This window comes from Bidens hawaiensis, unplaced genomic scaffold, assembly GCF_021521415.1.
Source record: "Bidens hawaiensis isolate Kalapana, Puna unplaced genomic scaffold, B.hawaiensis_p1.1 tig00023694_1, whole genome shotgun sequence".
In the NCBI taxonomy this organism is placed as follows: Eukaryota; Viridiplantae; Streptophyta; class Magnoliopsida; order Asterales; family Asteraceae; genus Bidens; species Bidens hawaiensis.
The window spans coordinates 320,442-337,291 of NW_027493724.1; the positions used below are offsets into that span (position 1 = coordinate 320,442).

General features: G+C 34.7%; 1 protein-coding gene across 1 annotated transcript; it reads left to right on the top strand.

Moving 5' to 3' along the window:
• Window positions 1–838: 838 nt before the first annotated feature.
• Window positions 839–5,773, top strand: LOC143567895 (agamous-like MADS-box protein AGL11). The gene is made up of 8 exons (XM_077054177.1): window positions 839–950; window positions 1,423–1,613; window positions 2,596–2,677; window positions 3,166–3,227; window positions 4,425–4,524; window positions 4,694–4,735; window positions 4,826–4,873; window positions 4,972–5,773. Exons 1-8 carry the CDS (start codon window positions 864–866, stop codon window positions 5,158–5,160), a joined length of 801 nt encoding a protein of 266 aa, XP_076910292.1. The 5' UTR covers window positions 839–863; the 3' UTR covers window positions 5,161–5,773.
• Window positions 5,774–16,850: the final 11,077 nt, after the last annotated feature.

Genomic DNA, 16,850 nt, shown 5'->3' on the forward strand with positions numbered 1-16,850 from the left:
CTTCTCGTATTTTGTCTCCGTCGCGTCGCGTTGATAAGCGTCACCGATTCGTAATATGCCCCCTTGTACAAAAAATTTATGTATCCGCCTCTGCTTTAATTTGTCCTTATACTGTACATCTGTTGATGGCTAGTACGTATCACTCTCCATCCTTGCAATCAACTTTCGTATCGTTAGACAAGATCTTGTGTCACAACACCAAAATAATGTTTTGCATTTACAAAAAACAACATGACCTTTTTTTATCAGACAATACATACTTGTCCAAACAGTCAAGATTTAACTTCTTTAACAAAAGATCTTATATTTCCCTTGAATGACTAATATTTATTAGCACAACACCAAAATAATGTTTTGCATTTACCACAGAAGGTGGGCTTTACCGTAAATAAAGGTAAAGGCTAAGGAGATAAGTGTAAAACCAGAGATGTAAACTTCACTTATCAGTTTAGGGTAAGAGTTGTTCTTCATCACTTTTCTGAACCATATAGCAAATATGGCACATTGTCATTTTCCCAGCCAGCTCCTCTCAGTATCTCTCTCTCTCACACACAGTTATTATAGGGTGCACTATAATGATATACAGATGGTTATATATATAGACAAACTAAATAATTAAGTAACAAGTTGAAGTACTCTCTCTCTGGTGCTCTAATCTTTTTCCAAGGTTTGTGTCTTCATCACTTTACCTTTAATTCTTCTTGCACATTTTCCTACATCTTTACACACCTACACACACACATATGTGTGTGTGTGTGTATGTATATATATAGAGAGAGAGAATATAAGAGAGGTCATCTGTGTCCTTTGATCACTCCTTTATTTCTTATTGTTTCTTCTTGTTATTATGTGATTTTGTCCAAATGGAAGAAATAGATACTAAGGAGTATTGTTGCAAGAAACTAAAGTTCCCAATGAAGAAAGTGAAACTTGCCTCTAGGCTTGATGAGGTCCAGTGTTTTTGGTTGTTTTTTTGTGTTTTACTTTTATTTAAATCACTTAAGTAAAAACTCAACAAGCTAGTTAGGGTTTCAAAATATTTTGAAGCTTTCCTTTTTGTTTGACGTTAAACTTTTTTTGTAACACTAATTGCTTGTACCTTGATTTTGGGCAAGGAATCATTACAGATCTACAACTTTTTGTTGATCTCAATTATCCGGAGCTATGTCCGAAAAATAAACCTACTTGTACTATAGATCATATATTTGTGTATGTTTATGTATAAAACTATAAAGTTTCATAATCCAAAGCAAGGTATATGTATTTTAAAAATAGGTCGGTTTCAAGATGTAACAAAATTCCTCTTTATATTGTTAAATACCAACCAAGAAACGATTTTGGATCGAGAGTGTTATGCAGATTGATTTAAGATTTGATGGTAAAGGGTAGCTGGTATGCTAATCAAATTGTTGTTTGGTACAGGAAAAGAAGATGGGGAGGGGAAAAATTGAAATCAAGAGGATTGAAAGCAACACCACTCGTCAAGTCACCTTCTGCAAGAGGAGAAACGGGCTGCTAAAGAAGGCTTACGAGCTTTCGGTCCTCTGTGATGCTGAAATCACTCTAATCGTCTTCTCTAGCCGTGGAAGAGTCTACGAGTACGCTAATAACAAGTATATATTCTCAATATCCGTAATTTTTCCTTACTTTTTATCAATGTGCAATGTGTTGTCTGGAAAATAAATGGTTATATATTTTGAAAAATAATATATTTGCTTATTTTGTATAAAGATCCATGATGATCAATCGATCTGTAAGCTAGATCCATGAAAGATGTAGTAACTAATCGATACATAAAAGTTGGTTACTTCATCACATTTTCTGAACAGTCTGATTGAATTTAGATGTCTAGGTTATGCATAAGCTTGGGGTTTTGCATCAAATTTAGCATTAATTATGAATATAACTTGGATAATATCAAGTTAGGGCGACAAAATATGACTGTGTAGACTATATATACACGGAGTTTGGAGCTACTTCTTATTTAAATTCTAACTAAAATTCAAGATTATCAACTACAAATTCCCGGTGATCTAAGAAATGATCTTTTCAACAAATCAAGATATTAACAATTTCCAAAATCGACTAATACCCCGGAATTAAATTAAGTTTAGATTTACCATCATATTAATCTTGTTATATTTTAAAAATAGAAATTTGGTACTTTTTTGCAAGATAATCTTTTGAACACATAAACCTTAAGTTAAATGCTACTAGGTACCATAATGTTCTATGAGTAGTATCTTGTACAAAATCAGTTTTTACCTTTCTATTGCATGCTTTGGAAGTAGAAGTTGCTAGTAAGACCATTGTTCCTATTTTGGTGCAATTAAAGTCTGAGTGATTGAAGTGTACCAGTAGCATGAGAAAAGGTTTCGCTTTTTACAATCTACACATTGGATAAAATCCATCCATGCTGAGATTTTGTATTTGAAACACAATTAAATGGAAACCATAGTTTCTCAAGTTTTTGCCATTTCTATGATGGTCTTTGTCTTTTCAATTTTAGCAAGATGCATAGAAGATATCATAACCTGGTCAAAACCCTATAAATATAATTTTTGGATATACTAGTGATTTGTACTTCTGTTTTAGCATAAAATCAACCATAGAGAAATACAAGAAGGTGACTTCAAGTACACCAGGCACATGGACAACTCAAGAGATCAATGCTCAGGTGAGAAATTAATTCTCTATACTTGCTCTACGTTTCAAATTACTTAATATTGAATTAATATATTGAAGTCTTTGTGTAAACATATATATGCATGTCACCAAACTAAATTTGGATCACTTGATTAAATGACTACCTATAAAAAGCTTATGTATGTCACATTTATAACTTTAAAAGATATCACTCATAAACTATAGTTATGTGAGAAAATATGTTGCTAACCTTTTTGTGATGAACATGTGTCTTTATTTATACACTTTAAATTACAAAAATATTCATATAAATATATGATGATTGTAAAAATATCATTTTATATATTTCATTCTCTCCTACTTAAAAGCATTAAAACTTATTCTTCTCCTTATGTCACTTTTATTTCCAACTCCACAACACAATTAAGTAACCTAATAATTACTTTTTTATTTATTCGTGGGTATATCTTTTTTACGTTGGATTAAACATTATGGTTGACTTTTTCTTGTTGAAAGCAGTTTTATCAGCAAGAGTCAAAGAAACTTCGTCAGCAGATTCAAATGCTTCAAAATACTAACAGGTGAATCAACTCATTCACTATTGTCTTAGTTGAAAACTCATTCAAAAATTCTTAAATTGTATAAATCAAATGATGTTTGGTTACAACTGTAGAGCTCTACTTCTATTGTTCCAACTAGGGGTGTAAACAAGTCGAGCCGAGCCCGAGCTCGACTAGGGCACTGGACTAGTTTAAGCTCGGCTCATTTTGTCTTACGAAAGCATGAGCTCGAAGTCGGCTCATTTCGAGCTCTTTTTCTAAAGCTCGGGTCGTGATTTTTTTTCAAGCTCGGTCTCAGCTCGTTTATTATTTATTAGTTACTTTATATACGTTTTTTAGTTTTGTTTACATTTTAAATGAGCCTAAGCTCGGCTCGAGCTCGTGCAGTACCTTAAACGAGCCAAAACTCGGCTCAAGCTCGGATGTTGTGTGAATTTAATACATAGAAGTCCAAAATAGGTAAAACTTAAAAATACACAAAGCTCGAGCTCGGCTAGAGCTAGTATACGCTCGGCTCTTTTCAAACTTTTTATCGATCCGAGGTTGAGCAACCCACAAGCAGCTCGGCTCATTTGCACCCTAGCTCTAACCAAATGCTTTATTTATTTCCTTTTAAATTTTTTATTTTTGGTTTTTCGTTTTTTTTAACAACTATGGCTTATTAGGGCTGTTCAAAAAGCTCGCGGCTCGTGGTTCGCTCGAAAAAAGCTCGAACAAAAACGGCTCGGCTCGGCTCGGTTTCGAACGAGCCGAGCCCGAGCCATGGTTGGCTCGGCTCGTGGCTCGGTGGTTATATATATATAATTAATAATGTATATATATGTATATATTAATTAATATATATTTATCTCCTATATATGGACTTGATTTGGACATTTATCTATTTGGCTGAACCTTTTTTGCATAAATATTATATGTTAAGTTAAGCTATTAAGCTTAAAAATTGCAATACTTTTTTGTATTTCGAGCCAATTCGAATCGAGCCGAGCTGGCTCGTTTTAAAACCGAGCCGAACTCAAGCTTAGGTTTTCAGCTCGATTTAGATTTCGAGCTCGAGCCGAGCAACTGGATCAAAATTCGAGCCGATCCCGAGCCAGCTCTGGTTCAAGCTCAGCTTGGCTCGTGAACACCCCTGTGGCTGATTGTTTGAAGCAAAGTGTGGTTGATAGACACTCATGAATCCTTGATTTCCTTAATGATGTTTTGATTTTGTAACAGGCACCTCATGGGCGAAGGATTGGACTGCTTAAATCTGAAGGAAATGAAGCAATTGGAGGGCCGGCTTGAAAAAGGGATCTCAAGGGTCAGGTCCAAAAGGGTATATATAAATTAACTAACTCTCACATTCATATATATATGTTTGTAACATATAAATTTCTTTGCTTTACTTGCATCCCTCTTTTATCCCCAATATTTATTGTATGACAATCAAATCTTGTTATTACAACTATATATTTTGACCTTTGTTTTCTTCTAACATTGTACAGCATGACATGATACTTGCTGAAACTGAAGCTCTACAAAAAAGGGTAACTCTATATATATATGCTCACCATTTTCCTTTCATTAATGATTGTTTCATATTTCATCTTGGTTTCTTAATTTATTTGTTATAACAGGAAATCGAGTTGGAAAATCTCAACTCTTTCTTACGTTCAAAGATCCAAGTAAGTTAGCCCGTATAATTAATTAAACGTAAATGATAATAAATCAATTAGTGGTAACATGTTGTGTGAGTATGAGTGTGCCATTATTGTGGAAACAGATTGCTGAGAGCATGCAGCAGTTAAACATGAACGCTGCACAGGAGTATAATGCATGGCAAGCCTACATGGCGAGGAACACACTGCAACTGAATATTATGGGACCGCCTATTGAGGATATTCCTCCAGAATACTCCATGCCTGTGAAGCCTTTTCTTCACCTTGGGTATACAAATTTAACTACTAATTAATTAGCACTCTTGAGTCTTTAACATTGCTTCATTTTATAAACACTTTTTATTGTTACTTATAAGGTGATGAGGCGTAGGGAGTACTGCTGTGATGATCACGACAATGATGCGGTGGTAGCGCATTGTGTTGCTTTTGGAATAAAGATCTTATGGATCGTGTTATGTGTGTGACTTATGGAACACTATGTTTGTTAAAGTAATTGGTGCCCATGTAGGGTGGAGTTTGTTGTGTGTTTTTTATTGTGTCATGTTATCAAATGTTTTAATTTGGATGAAGTTTGTTGTTATAATAAGCTTCTAAGACATTGGAAACTTGAATTTCTTATCATCGACTTTCATGATATGATATTAACCAACGCCATTCCGCTATTACCACTACGAATCGATATATAACCCGGTTATATGAGAAAATCGGTTGGAGTTGTCTCCCAATAATGGATGATGAACTCTTTTTCAAATACAACCGATTGGCCAATGACTTAGTTATGTACAATGACTCCAACTCCGACCAAACAACTGCTATAAATGCTTCTTTTGACACTTCATGAAGAACTCGATCACCAAGGCTCAAAATGAACGCACTATGAGCCTTCTCGAGTATATATATCCTTCTTCTCCTTATCGGTGAAACCCTAATCGAGTATATTTTGCCCTGATGAACCAACAATGCCTACATCTTCACTCTCTAGAGGCTGAAATCGTTTCTCCCATTGGATTTCTCCATTTCGAACTTAGTCAACACAATCTTCGTCTTTAGTTGCGGAATGTGTGGTTGAAATCTTTGAATCAAGCCACATCTAGGCTTTTATACGGATTATTACAAAAACACTCAAGAAAACGAATAATCAAAAAATTCAAACAATTATTTATATTCCTCTCGTTGGTGAAATGAAACAGGTTACAAAAGGAATTCTAACGATTATCTCGACTGATTTAATCTCGCGAGCTATATGATGTTAAGCAAGTGCTAGCAACCTCAGCTTTGTATATGACACTATTAGTCCCTAAAGAATAGGGGTGACAAATGGGTTGGGTTGGGTCGTACAGGTCATAGTTCGAAACGGGGTATAGTCGGAATGGGTTAGGGTCAATTATAAAAAGGGTTGTTTTGGTTTGGCTCGAAACAGGTTAGGGTCAGAACGGGTTTGGGGTTTTTTAACGAGGATAACGACAGAAACATTTTAGTTTTTTTAGGTTTTTTGTTTTTTATTTATATTTTGTTTTATGGTTGATTTTTTAATTATTTTTTGAAGGGTTTTCCATAAAGATCAAAAATCTCTAAAAAAACTCAAAAAAATAATAATAAATCATAATTCAAAATATAAATAAAAAACGAAAAAAAACTATAATATTTCATTCGTTGTCCTCGTTCAAAAAATAAAATAAAATAAAAACTCGAGAAAGAGCCAAAACTAACAAAATCGATGAAAACGATACCAAAACCGGATCGAACCCATCCCGTACAAAAACTCATGTCGGCTCGAAACCTGTTCCGAGCCAAAACCTGAACCGAACTCATTCCAATCCAAAAGCTGAATCGAACTCATTCCAATCCAAAACCCGTTTTGTGTCGATACATGTCTGACCCGAACCACATTTCCTTATGACACTAACCTACATCAACCCATTTCTTTAAATATCGTCGACCAACTTTGACCCCAAAATAATAAGGAATTTTATATGATCTATTTTGACCCTTTTAGTTAAAACAGTTGAGCCAAGTCAACCCCATATAATTTTTAAACCAAATCAAATTGACTCATTTGAAATAGTTTGGGTCAAAATTGTCACCCTACTAAAGAATAGGAACGTAATCAAACTCTTAACCCAAAGGTACCCAGCAGCTAACACATCTTTCACAAATGACAAACTAGCCCCTAAAACTCTGTTGGCCATCATCTACTTGCTTAAATTCTGAGTATTAACTAGGGCATTCAATTTATGGCACGGACCTGTTAATACAAACATGGGTTTTAACAGGTTTGAATTTGAGCTTAACAGGTTTCGTGTCTTAAACAGGTTGACATGTTTAAATTTGTGTCCTAATAATTTAAAGATGTGTTAAACTGTTAGTAACATGTGAATATTTTTATTTAAAAAAATAAATATATATACACTCCTAAATTCTTAAACAAAGTCGTACTTACAAACGATATTTCACCAATGCCCGTCGGAACCCGATATTATATTTTTTATGGATGTTATGATTTAGATCTATGGTTTTTTTGTTTCAAATATGTCGTCTTTTGTTTCTAGTATGTTATGGATTTGTAGTTTTTGTTTCAAATATGTTATAAATTATTTACTAATTAAGAATTTTATGCTTGTTTTGAAAATTTTGGTTTCATTACACATGTATTACTCATTGTGTCTTTAAGCAGATCCCTTAACAGGTTAACTTGTTACTAAACAGGTCCGTGTTCGTGTTTGGAAAAATGACACGATTAGTTATCGTGTCGTGTGTGACATTCGTCATTTTTGGTTTAATTCGTATTTGTATTTGTATTTTAAACCCGACCCGTTTTGTCTTTCGGATCCTTCGTTGTTAATAAAATATTGGGTTTTATATTTCAATTATGTTTTACAATTGTCGTATCAAGATAACACCCTTTACGGTATTTTAAAACACTCTTTTATTGATAAAAACGACTCAAAACGAACTTTGGGGGCTAAACTCACCAAAGAACCAAAACTGGAAACCTACCCATCCCCATGGCAAGTCACACCGCGCGGCTAGGAGAGAGTAGGATGGTCGCGTGTGGCGCCCGCGTAGCTGCACCAGTTTCCCACTCGTTTTTGATACTTTAACTTGTTTTTAAACCCACCAATCAACCAAAATGCATGTATTTCTATTGGTGGAGAGTTGTGCCAATACCCTAACCATTCTTCTATAAATACCAACTCATTTCCACCCTTTACCAGCTGCTCACACTTCAAACACTCTCTCAAATTAGAGTTATAAGCTTCATTCCAATATTCTTGACAGTTTGACTTTTTGAAGTCAAATAGAAGCAAAACTTTGAGTTGAATCCGTTTTTGGTAATTAAAACTTGTACTTTTAGTTTTTTTATGTTATAATACTTTACTTATTTGTTTTCCCTTCTTAAACAATGGTTGAATTAGGTGTTTGTACCATCTTAAGGAAAATTTACATAAAAGGGCTATTTTAGTCCATTTCAACACCTTGATTAATTTAAGCATGGTGATACAGGATATCTCCTTATTTGAATATCAGATATTTAATATCTTTTATTATTCGTTTAAAATTCAAGTTTCCTAATATTTATCTTTCTTGTTTAGTAAGATAGTCTTTAGTATAAATTGGATGTTATGGTTTATTGTTTAAAGGAGTTTTTTTGATTAAGTTTATATAAAAGAACATTGTTCTTGGAACCTATGGTTCAGTTTATCAGTCTTTGATTAACTAAAGTGTCATGAGCCATTTGAATGCTTCCGTTCCCGCATCATTTGGTATCAGAGCTTTTGGTTCTCAAATGGCTCAACGTGAGGATGAATACTTTCTTGCTCGTAGATTCGCCGCCAGAGGCAACGACAGAGGTATGTTTGATTCACGTGTCCACGGTAGAGATTGGTATTCTACTAGCAGAGTCGCCGCGAGAGGCAGCAGTGGAATCCATCCCGACCCGCGGGATCTTATGATCGAACGACTCCGACAACGAGTCCGCGATCTTGAAGAGATTAAACGACTCCGTCAACGAGTCCGTGATCTTGAGGAGATCAAACGACTCCGAAAACGAGTCCGCGATCTCAAGTTGCAACGGGAGATGCGTAAGGCGGAAACCGAGTCGAGCATCGTCGTGTGGGACGAAGGTGACGACAAAGAGGAGCATCCGTTTTTCCGTCACCCACCTCGGTTCTTTGAATCAAGTTATGAGGACGAAGATGTGATTTCTTTCAATGGTGACTTTATCTATGATTCGCCACCCGTGTTTGATGATTACGGGGACGAGGAAGATGATATTAAGTGGGGTAAATTGTTTGCCGGGATTGATTTATTGGAAGAAGGTCCGAAGTATGATGAAGACGGATTTGATTTTGATGAAGAAGAATGGTTGTTTTTGCAAAATATTCGTAGCGGAGCTATCGATGATGGGGTGGCTACGGCTGGGTCTGCGATGAACACAGATGGTGAGGAGGTGGCTTTGGGCAATGATGAGGTAGCGGGTGGTGTTGGTTCGGAAGCTCTATTAGTGCCGGCAAATATTATGGAAGGTTTGACTATTACGAGATCTCCTACGGAATTGAATTCACAAGAATTGGGATATATTAGGAATTTGAATTTCGAGCTGGAAGAGAAGATATTGGTTGCTAAAAATTTGTGCAAAATTCCCGATAATAAGTCTACTGATTTAAATATTCCATATGCATGTGATCTTCAAATTAGAGAAATTATGGGTTGGAAGTTTGAGGCAAGCATGCATCTCATAACCAATTTACGTGTAATGCATGGAATTTTTTTTAGAATGAATAAAGTAAACAAGAAACACTCCAATGCTCCATATGAAACCGGTGACTTGTTTTTGAAGTTTCAAGTTTGTTTTTAAAGATTATCAAGTTGTCTAGTAACAAAAACAAAGGAGCTAGTCTTTTATCTCGGGGTGTCAATGATTTTTTCGATGTAGTTAAGACTCGAGGACGAGTCTTTTCCGAAGACGGGGAGAAGGAGGTGGAGAGAACCAGCAACCCAATAGACCTAGGTGGTACGAGTTTAGGGCCGGGTGAGGTAACGAGTGAGTCGACCCGTGAAGTTAAACGGTTTGGGCGGGTCATGGTTATAACAGATAGGAACCGTATTGATGTTCCTTTCGATCCAGGTGGCTTTGGTTTAAAGGCAAAACTCGAGGACGAGTTTTTTCGAAGATGGGGAGTATGATACAGGATATCTCCTTATTTGAATATCAGATATTTAATATCTTTTATTATTCGTTTAAAATTCAAGTTTCCTAATATTTATCTTTCTTGTTTAGTAAGATAGTCTTTAGTATAAATTGGATGTTATGGTTTATTGTTTAAAGGAGTTTTTTTGATTAAGTTTATATAAAAGAACATTGTTCTTGGAACCTATGGTTCAGTTTATCAGTCTTTGATTAACTAAAGTGTCATGAGCCATTTGAATGCTTCCGTTCCCGCATCATTCATCGATAGCTCCGCTACGAATATTTTGCAAAAACAACCATTCTTCTTCATCAAAATCAAATCCGTCTTCATCATACTTCGGACCTTCTTCCAATAAATCAATCCCGGCAAACAATTTACCCCACTTAATATCATCTTCCTCGTCCCCGTAATCATCAAACACGGGTGGCGAATCATAGATAAAGTCACCATTGAAAGAAATCACATCTTCGTCCTCATAACTTGATTCAAAGAACCGAGGTGGGTGACGGAAAAACGGATGCTCCTCTTTGTCGTCACCTTCGTCCCACACGACGATGCTCGACTCGGTTTCCGCCTTACGCATCTCCCGTTGCAACTTGAGATCGCGGACTCGTTTTCGGAGTCGTTTGATCTCCTCAAGATCACGGACTCGTTGAAGGAGTCGTTTAATCTCTTCAAGATCGCGGACTCGTTGTCGGAGTCGTTCGATCATAAGATCCCGCGGGTCGGGATGGATTCCACTGCTGCCTCTCGCGGCGACTCTGCTAGTAGAATACCAATCTCTACCGTGGACACGTGAATCAAACATACCTCTGCCGTTGCCTCTGGCGGCGAATCTACGAGCAAGAAAGTATTCATCCTCACGTTGAGCCATTTGAGAACCAAAAGCTCTGATACCAAATGATGCGGGAACGGAAGCATTCAAATGGCTCATGACACTTTAGTTAATCAAAGACTGATAAACTGAACCATAGGTTCCAAGAACAATGTTCTTTTATATAAACTTAATCAAAAAAACTCCTTTAAGCAATAAACCATAACATCCAATTTATACTAAAGACTATCTTACTAAACAAGAAAGATAAATATTAGGAAACTTGAATTTTAAACGAATAATAAAAGATATTAAATATCTGATATTCAAATAAGGAGATATCCTGTATCATACTCCCCATCTTCGAAAAAACTCGTCCTCGAGTTTTGCCTTTAAACCAAAGCCACCTGGATCGAAAGGAACATCAATACGGTTCCTATCTGTTATAACCATGACCCGCCCAAACCGTTTAACTTCACGGGTCGACTCACTCGTTACCTCACCCGGCCCTAAACTCGTACCACCTAGGTCTATTGGGTTGCTGGTTCTCTCCACCTCCTTCTCCCCGTCTTCAAACACTCTCTCAAATTAGAGTTATAAGCTTCATTCCAATATTCTTGACAGTTTGACTTTTTGAAGTCAAATAGAAGCAAAACTTTGAGTTGAATCCGTTTTTGGTAATTAAAACTTGTACTTTTAGTTTTTTTATGTTATAATACTTTACTTATTTGTTTTCCCTTCTTTAACAATGGTTGAATTAGGTGTTTGTACCATCTTAAGGAAAATTTACATAAAAGGGCTATTTTAGTCCATTTCAACACCTTGATTAATTTAAGCATGGTGTTTTTGTTTAAGATCTGAGTTTTTAAGATTCTATATTAGTTCTATGGTTTTGGGTATGTGGTAACCAACCTCGGTCTCATACCGAGTCATGGACCGAACCGAAACCAAACTCCTGTTTAACTCTTTATTTAATTGTTTTCAAACAAGTTGTATGTAAAATTCAAATGTTTAAGTTCTTTTATTTACTTAAAGTATTTGTTGTTATGATATGGATTTTTTGGATCCAAACTTGGTCATATACCAAGTCTTGAACCAACCAAACCAAACAAACCGAACTAAATCGAATTCACTCGCTTAAAACACACTAGTTGTGTTTCGGGCCACCGAATCTCATATTTTCTTTTAAGATCTTTTTATAAACTGATTATAAATGTTTTCTCGTAATACTTGGTATGGCGGAACCAACTTGATCTTATAACAAGCTTGGACCGACAAAACCGAACACCCGCTTAACATTGACGTTTGGAGTTCTTCCTCATATAACTTCTAACTTAGTTAAGCATTCTGTTTTTAATGAGTTATCTCATAATAATTATCACTTTAGAATATCAGATTCGGACTTGACAAATTATCAAGACCCGAACCGACTAAGCCGAACACTCATTAAATCCCGTTTTGGTATTTGTCTTGCAAGGGGTCGTGCACTATTGCATTAAACCAATCCCCACACATTCACTTAACAAAGGTTAAGTAAAACTTATGGTTAAAAACACCAAAACTCGATTTCGTGATAACTTACTTTTAAACCGTCACTTTAATTATTTAAGTTTTATTACACTTTAAACTCTAAAACTTTGTTTATTTATTTTACTTGTAATTTTTATTTTACTTTAAGTTTCTGAATACGTCCTACTAACTTAAGGACCGTTTAATCTAGGATCTGTCTGTTAACTCGTTGAGCTCTTTCCCCCAAGCTATCTTTTGAATTAGTGTATCATCAAAGTCACTCATTCCATATGAGTACATTTCATCTTCCGTTTTCACTTTTATACTTTGGTGGTAACATGCATACCTATCCAAACAAAAACGATTTAAAATACTAGATCCTCAAACCACAAACTCTATGGTGTATGATACTTATAATAATTGTCTGATTGTGTGTTATATGCCTCATATGCTTTACGTGCACGAGTGTTTATTTTGATGTTGTTGTTGAGGCTCATTAAGTACGATCATACGCACCCCTAACTATTTTAGCCTCGTGCTAATAGAATAGACCCTCATTATCCGAGTATTTGGGTAGTTTTACCTATAAGAAAGGAGTCTCGTTTATTTAGAATAGACCCTCATTATCCGAGTATTTGGGTAGTTTTACCTATAAGAAAGGAGTCTCGTTATTTGTGATTTATATACCTCAATTGTTGTTTTTATTTATTGTTTCATATACGAGTTGTGAATTTTGTCTCATATTATATATACTCAAAACTATGAAATTGTTCACCAACATTCGTGTTGATAAAATATATTTTATGCATTGTTACAGGTTTAATTATTGGTTGATGGAAGTTTGAAGACGCTATTTTATTTTGAGACCGTTTAGATTAATAGAAGAATGAACAATTTATTCTTGTATTTTGTGTTGCTTTGTATGGACAAGTTGTGTTACTTTTGATGATTGAATTAATGAATGAATTGATTAAATATTGTCATTTTAATAGTGTCATTGTGTTCTTGAGCAATCCGTCGTGCTCCGGCATGTTTCGCCGCCTTTGGTCGGGGTGTGACATCGTGTTCGTGTTTAGCACAACATGTCGCCGTGTCTTATCGTATCGTGTCTTATCGTGTCATGTCCGACATGTTATGACAACCATGGTTTTAACTAACAAACTTAGATAACAAGTATGGTGACCAGAAGGGGACCATTAAGGTTTAAAGGTAAAAACAAATATTTTGTTATTGCAATATTGCCCAACATCAAACTTCTTGATTCAATAAAATATATGCCGGGAAATAAATTACCTCTTTGGTATACTAAAATTTTATTTGTAAGTTTAATGCAAAAAAGCAGTATCTTCTTTTCTAACTTGTATATTTGAATGAGCTATTTCTAAGAAAAAAAAAATTAAATCACACAACTTGGTTTAAATCCTGTTGACTCTTTCTTAGCTCTGTCATTGCGATCAAAATTTTTTATTGTAGCGGTTTTATTGTTTTAAGGTGATAATAGACTACGAAAACAACCGCTAAATGACGATAGTAGATACAAGTTGGACGTTTACGGGCCAAAATAAGAAAAAAAATCAAATTAACTCTGGAAAACATCTAGAATTATATAACAACAAAATTTAATAAACAAATGTACAAAGTTTTTATAATGATAATTGTAATTTCAGTGGTGCTGGCGAGCGGCTTCAGAAGACAAATTAAGGATTACGTATTAGTCGTTCTAAGGCTGATTATCTCTATTATGATTTCAGTGGTGCCGACTAAGGGACACTTAGATCACCATTGGGGGACAAGTGGTTACACATGTAACAAAATTTAAATATTTATGATCGTTTGTACAAAGGGATTGGGGAGATGGAAAATAACGGGCAACCATTGGTATATTGTGTTATAGGAGGTTCCCAACTAAACTAAAAGGGAAATTAAATAGGGTTGCAGTACCTACTATGTTGTTTGAGACAGACTGTTGAGCCATCAAGAAAGCACACGTGGATAAGATGGAGGTAGCAGAGATAAGGATGTTAAGGTAGATGTGCGGCACATAAGGTTGGGCCAGATAAAAAATGAGATTTTCAGGGAAAGACTAGGAGTGGTTGTTATATCAGATAAGATAAATGAAGAGAAATTTAGATGGTTTGGGTATGTGAAGAGCAGACAGAAAAAATCAGTAGAAACACTCATTGTAAAGGGTAAAAGGAGTAGAGGGAGAATAAAACCAAATTGACTTGGGTTGAGAGAGTTAGACATGATTTGTTAGAGTCACATCTCTCTAAGAGCATGGTCCATAATAAGAGTTCATACAGAAATAGAATTAAGGTTAATGATTTTTAGGGGATGATAGTTCATACAGAAATAAAATTAAGGTTAATGATTTTTAGGGGATGACACTCTTGTATCTTATCTTTGTCTAAAACCATTTCCATTCACAATCCAACTTAACCCAATATTTATTATAAAATTAATTTCCCTCTTTTTCACCTATCCATCCCAACCAAACCAATGTTTTTACTCTCACTAGCAACCGAAGCTTCACTAGTTTTTATTAAATATACATAATTTATAATTGTTGTTTTTATTAAACATGACTAGAAATATAAAAAATAATTTATTTTTTTAAATAAACAAATATATAATTTAAAAATATATATATATATATATATATATATATATATATATCACACATACTCATTTTTAAACTGACATATTTTCAACAAAATATATACGGTATGTTCAAAAAAAATAATAAACAAGACTGTGTTTTTAGATTTTTAAAAAAACTTGATTATTAAAAGTATTAGAAAAAATCAAAATTAGACCTAAAACTAATTATTGTGAAAGAATAAAAAAAGAAATTAAAAGTTATATCGAAATAACAAAATACATTTTTTTAAGTAAATCCGTTTTTCATAAAATTTATATCGGATGTTCGTAATAAAAAGTTAAACGAATCTATATATTAATTATACTTTTATAAAAAGTTTAATATTACAATTATTAAGGAAAATTCAAATTCCCTAAATAACCCAAATGAAGAGAGAGAAAAATAAAAATATCCAAAAAGTTCCAACTTTCCCAATATGACCCAAGTAATTTGTACTAGGGCGACGCTTTGAAAATATAATCGACGGGATTCAAAAACCTTTTAAAAACTGACACGTGGCAACAATCTGACAAATCCGACCATATTTTTGAAAATCTTGGGGGTTTCGTTCAAATTTGTTTTTTAAATCTTTTGGTAAAAAACAGTTTTTCTAGACGGTTTTTTTATGTTTTTTATCTTGTCTGTTCAAATTATTATTATCCCTATCTTATTCCACATCTTCATCTTCTTCATTATCATCTTCATCATCATATTCATCTTCTTCATTTATAATATTATAATAAACATCGGTCCAAAAACCAACACTCCTCCGTCATCACTCGCTCTATCTCTTCACAGTCGAATTCTTCGGTGCTTTCGTCCTCCGTCTATTGCCTCCACGACTTCCGTTGGCGTTATCGATGCTCCAAACGTTATCCTTCCCCTTCGCTGATGCCACTACCGGTTTACGGATCTGTTGTGGTTTAAGTTAGTGCACAAAAGACGCGAATGCGGCTGCCGGAGAGAGGTTAAGGAAAGATATGAAGATGAAGATGATGGAAGAAACCCTAGTGACTGTGTGCCGGAATCTATCCAGTGTGTTGTTATTGAAGCCCCCATCAATGGCTACTGGAAGGTTTGCTGTAACGGTAGTAAGCCAGGATATTGTTTGATAGTTGCTACTTGATTGAGGGAAATATAAACAAAATTAAATTTGATTTTCTTAATTTGTTTGCTCTGTAGTGTGATGTGTATCCTCCAATGGGCTACATATAAGAAGGAACCCACATGTCCCCAATGCAAGCAAACCTTTGACTCCCTCAATATCCATCGATCTCTTGATGGCTGGTACACATTTTTTAACTAAAGATGATGATGTTGAAGATTTAGATGAAGATGATGAAGAAGATGAAGATGTGAAATAAGTTAGGGATAATAATAATTTGAACGGATCAGATAAGAAACATAAAAAACCGTCTGGAGAGACTGTTTTTTACAAAAAGATTTAAAAAAAAGATTTAGACGAAACCCCCAAGATTTTTAACAATATGGTCGGATTTGTCAGAATGTTGCCACATGTCAGTTTTTAAATGGTTTTTGAATCTCGTCGGTTATATTTCCAAAGCGTCGCCCAGTATAAATTACTTGGGTTTATTGGGAAAGTTGAGACTTTTTGGATCTTTTTATTTTTCTCTCTCTTCATTTGGGTTATTTAGGGAATTTTCCCAATTAAATGTTGAAAAGATTTAAAGAAAAGGAAAAGTAAAATGACTAATGAGATATTGACATGTGTCTATGTTAAATTATAAAATAATTGACAACCTGGTTTGTATGTTGGGTTGGTCCAACGAATGGTTTGTGAGCTTGGGTTGCTACAAATAGTTTTTT